Source organism: Lycium ferocissimum, chromosome 4 (assembly GCF_029784015.1).
Source record: "Lycium ferocissimum isolate CSIRO_LF1 chromosome 4, AGI_CSIRO_Lferr_CH_V1, whole genome shotgun sequence".
Lineage (NCBI taxonomy): Eukaryota > Viridiplantae > Streptophyta > Magnoliopsida > Solanales > Solanaceae > Lycium > Lycium ferocissimum.
The window spans coordinates 69,873,114-69,874,643 of record NC_081345.1 but is presented as its reverse complement, the minus strand read 5'-3'; the positions used below and the strand labels follow the sequence as shown (position 1 = coordinate 69,874,643).

The following is a 1,530-nucleotide window of genomic DNA, read 5'->3' as shown; positions in this document are numbered from 1 at the left end:
TATTTTAAATTCAACCAAAAACAAAAGGAAGTCCAATTCTCCAAAACACTTTCACACCTAACTTGGATTTATTGAGTGTCACATTATCCCCCCCTTAAGATCATTCATCTTCGAATGGGGATCATAGCCTAGAAAAGAATTCACTAAACCACAAGTTGCTTCCAACAAACACCATGATTCATCCATGAGTAATTTAAAACGCTAGCTCATACCTGCCATAGGGAACAAGTGGGGATATCTCTTCTTCATGTCCTCCTTTGCTTCCCAAGTAGCTTCCTCAGTATCATGGTTTCGCCACAACACTTTAACCGACGCCACATCCTTCGTTCTCAACCTTCTAACTTGATTATCTAGAATCTGAATCGATTTTTCTTCATAGGTTAACCCTTCATTAATTTCAATCTCTTCAGGGTTCAACACATGGGAAGGATCAGGTTTGTACAACCTCAACATCAAAATGTGAAATATAGGGTACACCATGGCCATATCGGATGCCAACTTCAATTCATAAGCCACCGTCCCAATTTTCCTAACAATCTCGTAAGGGCCAATGAAACAGGGACTAAGTTTCCCCTTTTTACCAAAACGCATTACTCCCTTCATCGGCAACACTTTTAAGAACACCTTGTCACCAACAGAAAACTCTAGGTCACGCAGCCTCATATCCGTATAGGACTTCTGTCTACTCTGAGCTGTCTTGAGCCATTGTACAATAATATTAACCTCCTAAATTGCTTCATGAACTGAATTCGGACCCAACAATTCCACTTCAGTTGGAGATCGGCAACGCCTCCTATAAAGAGCCTCATAAGGAGCCATTTGAATACTCGCTTGGTAACTGTTGTTATACGCGAACTCCACAAGAGGTAAATGTTCATCCCTTATTTCCTTCGAAATCTGTAGCACAAGCTCGTAGCATATCTCCCAAGGTCTAAATAGTTCTCTCCGCCTGCCCGTCAGTTTGAGGATGAAAGGCAGTGCTCAATTTCACTCTAGTTCCCAACCCTTCCTGAAAGGATGTCCAAAAATGAGCAGTGAATTGCGTACCTCTGTCAGATATGATGGATGTCAGAATCCCATGTAACCTAACTATCTCCTTTAGATATAGCTTGGCGTACTGCGCCGCGGTATATGAAGTCTTCACAGGGAGAAAATGGGCAGACTTTGTGAGTCTATCCATGATAACCCAAATCGAGTCAAACTTGGGCTTTGTACGGGGTAAACCCATAACGAAATCCATATTGATCTCCTCCCACTTTCACTGTGGAATCTCGATAATCTGAGCCAGGCCTCCAGGCCTTTGATTTTCAGCCTTCACCTGTTGACAGTTTGTAACTTAGCCACAAAGTTAGAGATATCAACCTTCATGCTCTTCCACCAATAGTGTTGTTTCAAATCCTTATACATCTTGGTGGATCCCGGATGAACCGAATACTTGGAACTATGAGCTTCCATTATTAATTCTCGTCGAAGACCATCAATATTGGGAACACACAATCTTCCTTGCAACCACAGAACACTATCGCCAGT

At 42.2% G+C, this 1,530-nt stretch overlaps 1 protein-coding gene across 1 annotated transcript; it reads right to left on the bottom strand.

Moving 5' to 3' along the window:
* Positions 1–201: 201 nt before the first annotated feature.
* LOC132054301 (uncharacterized) lies at positions 202–663 on the bottom strand. Its single transcript, XM_059446344.1, has one exon. The coding sequence runs from the start codon at positions 661–663 to the stop codon at positions 202–204; it is 462 nt and encodes a 153-aa protein (XP_059302327.1).
* Positions 664–1,530: the final 867 nt, after the last annotated feature.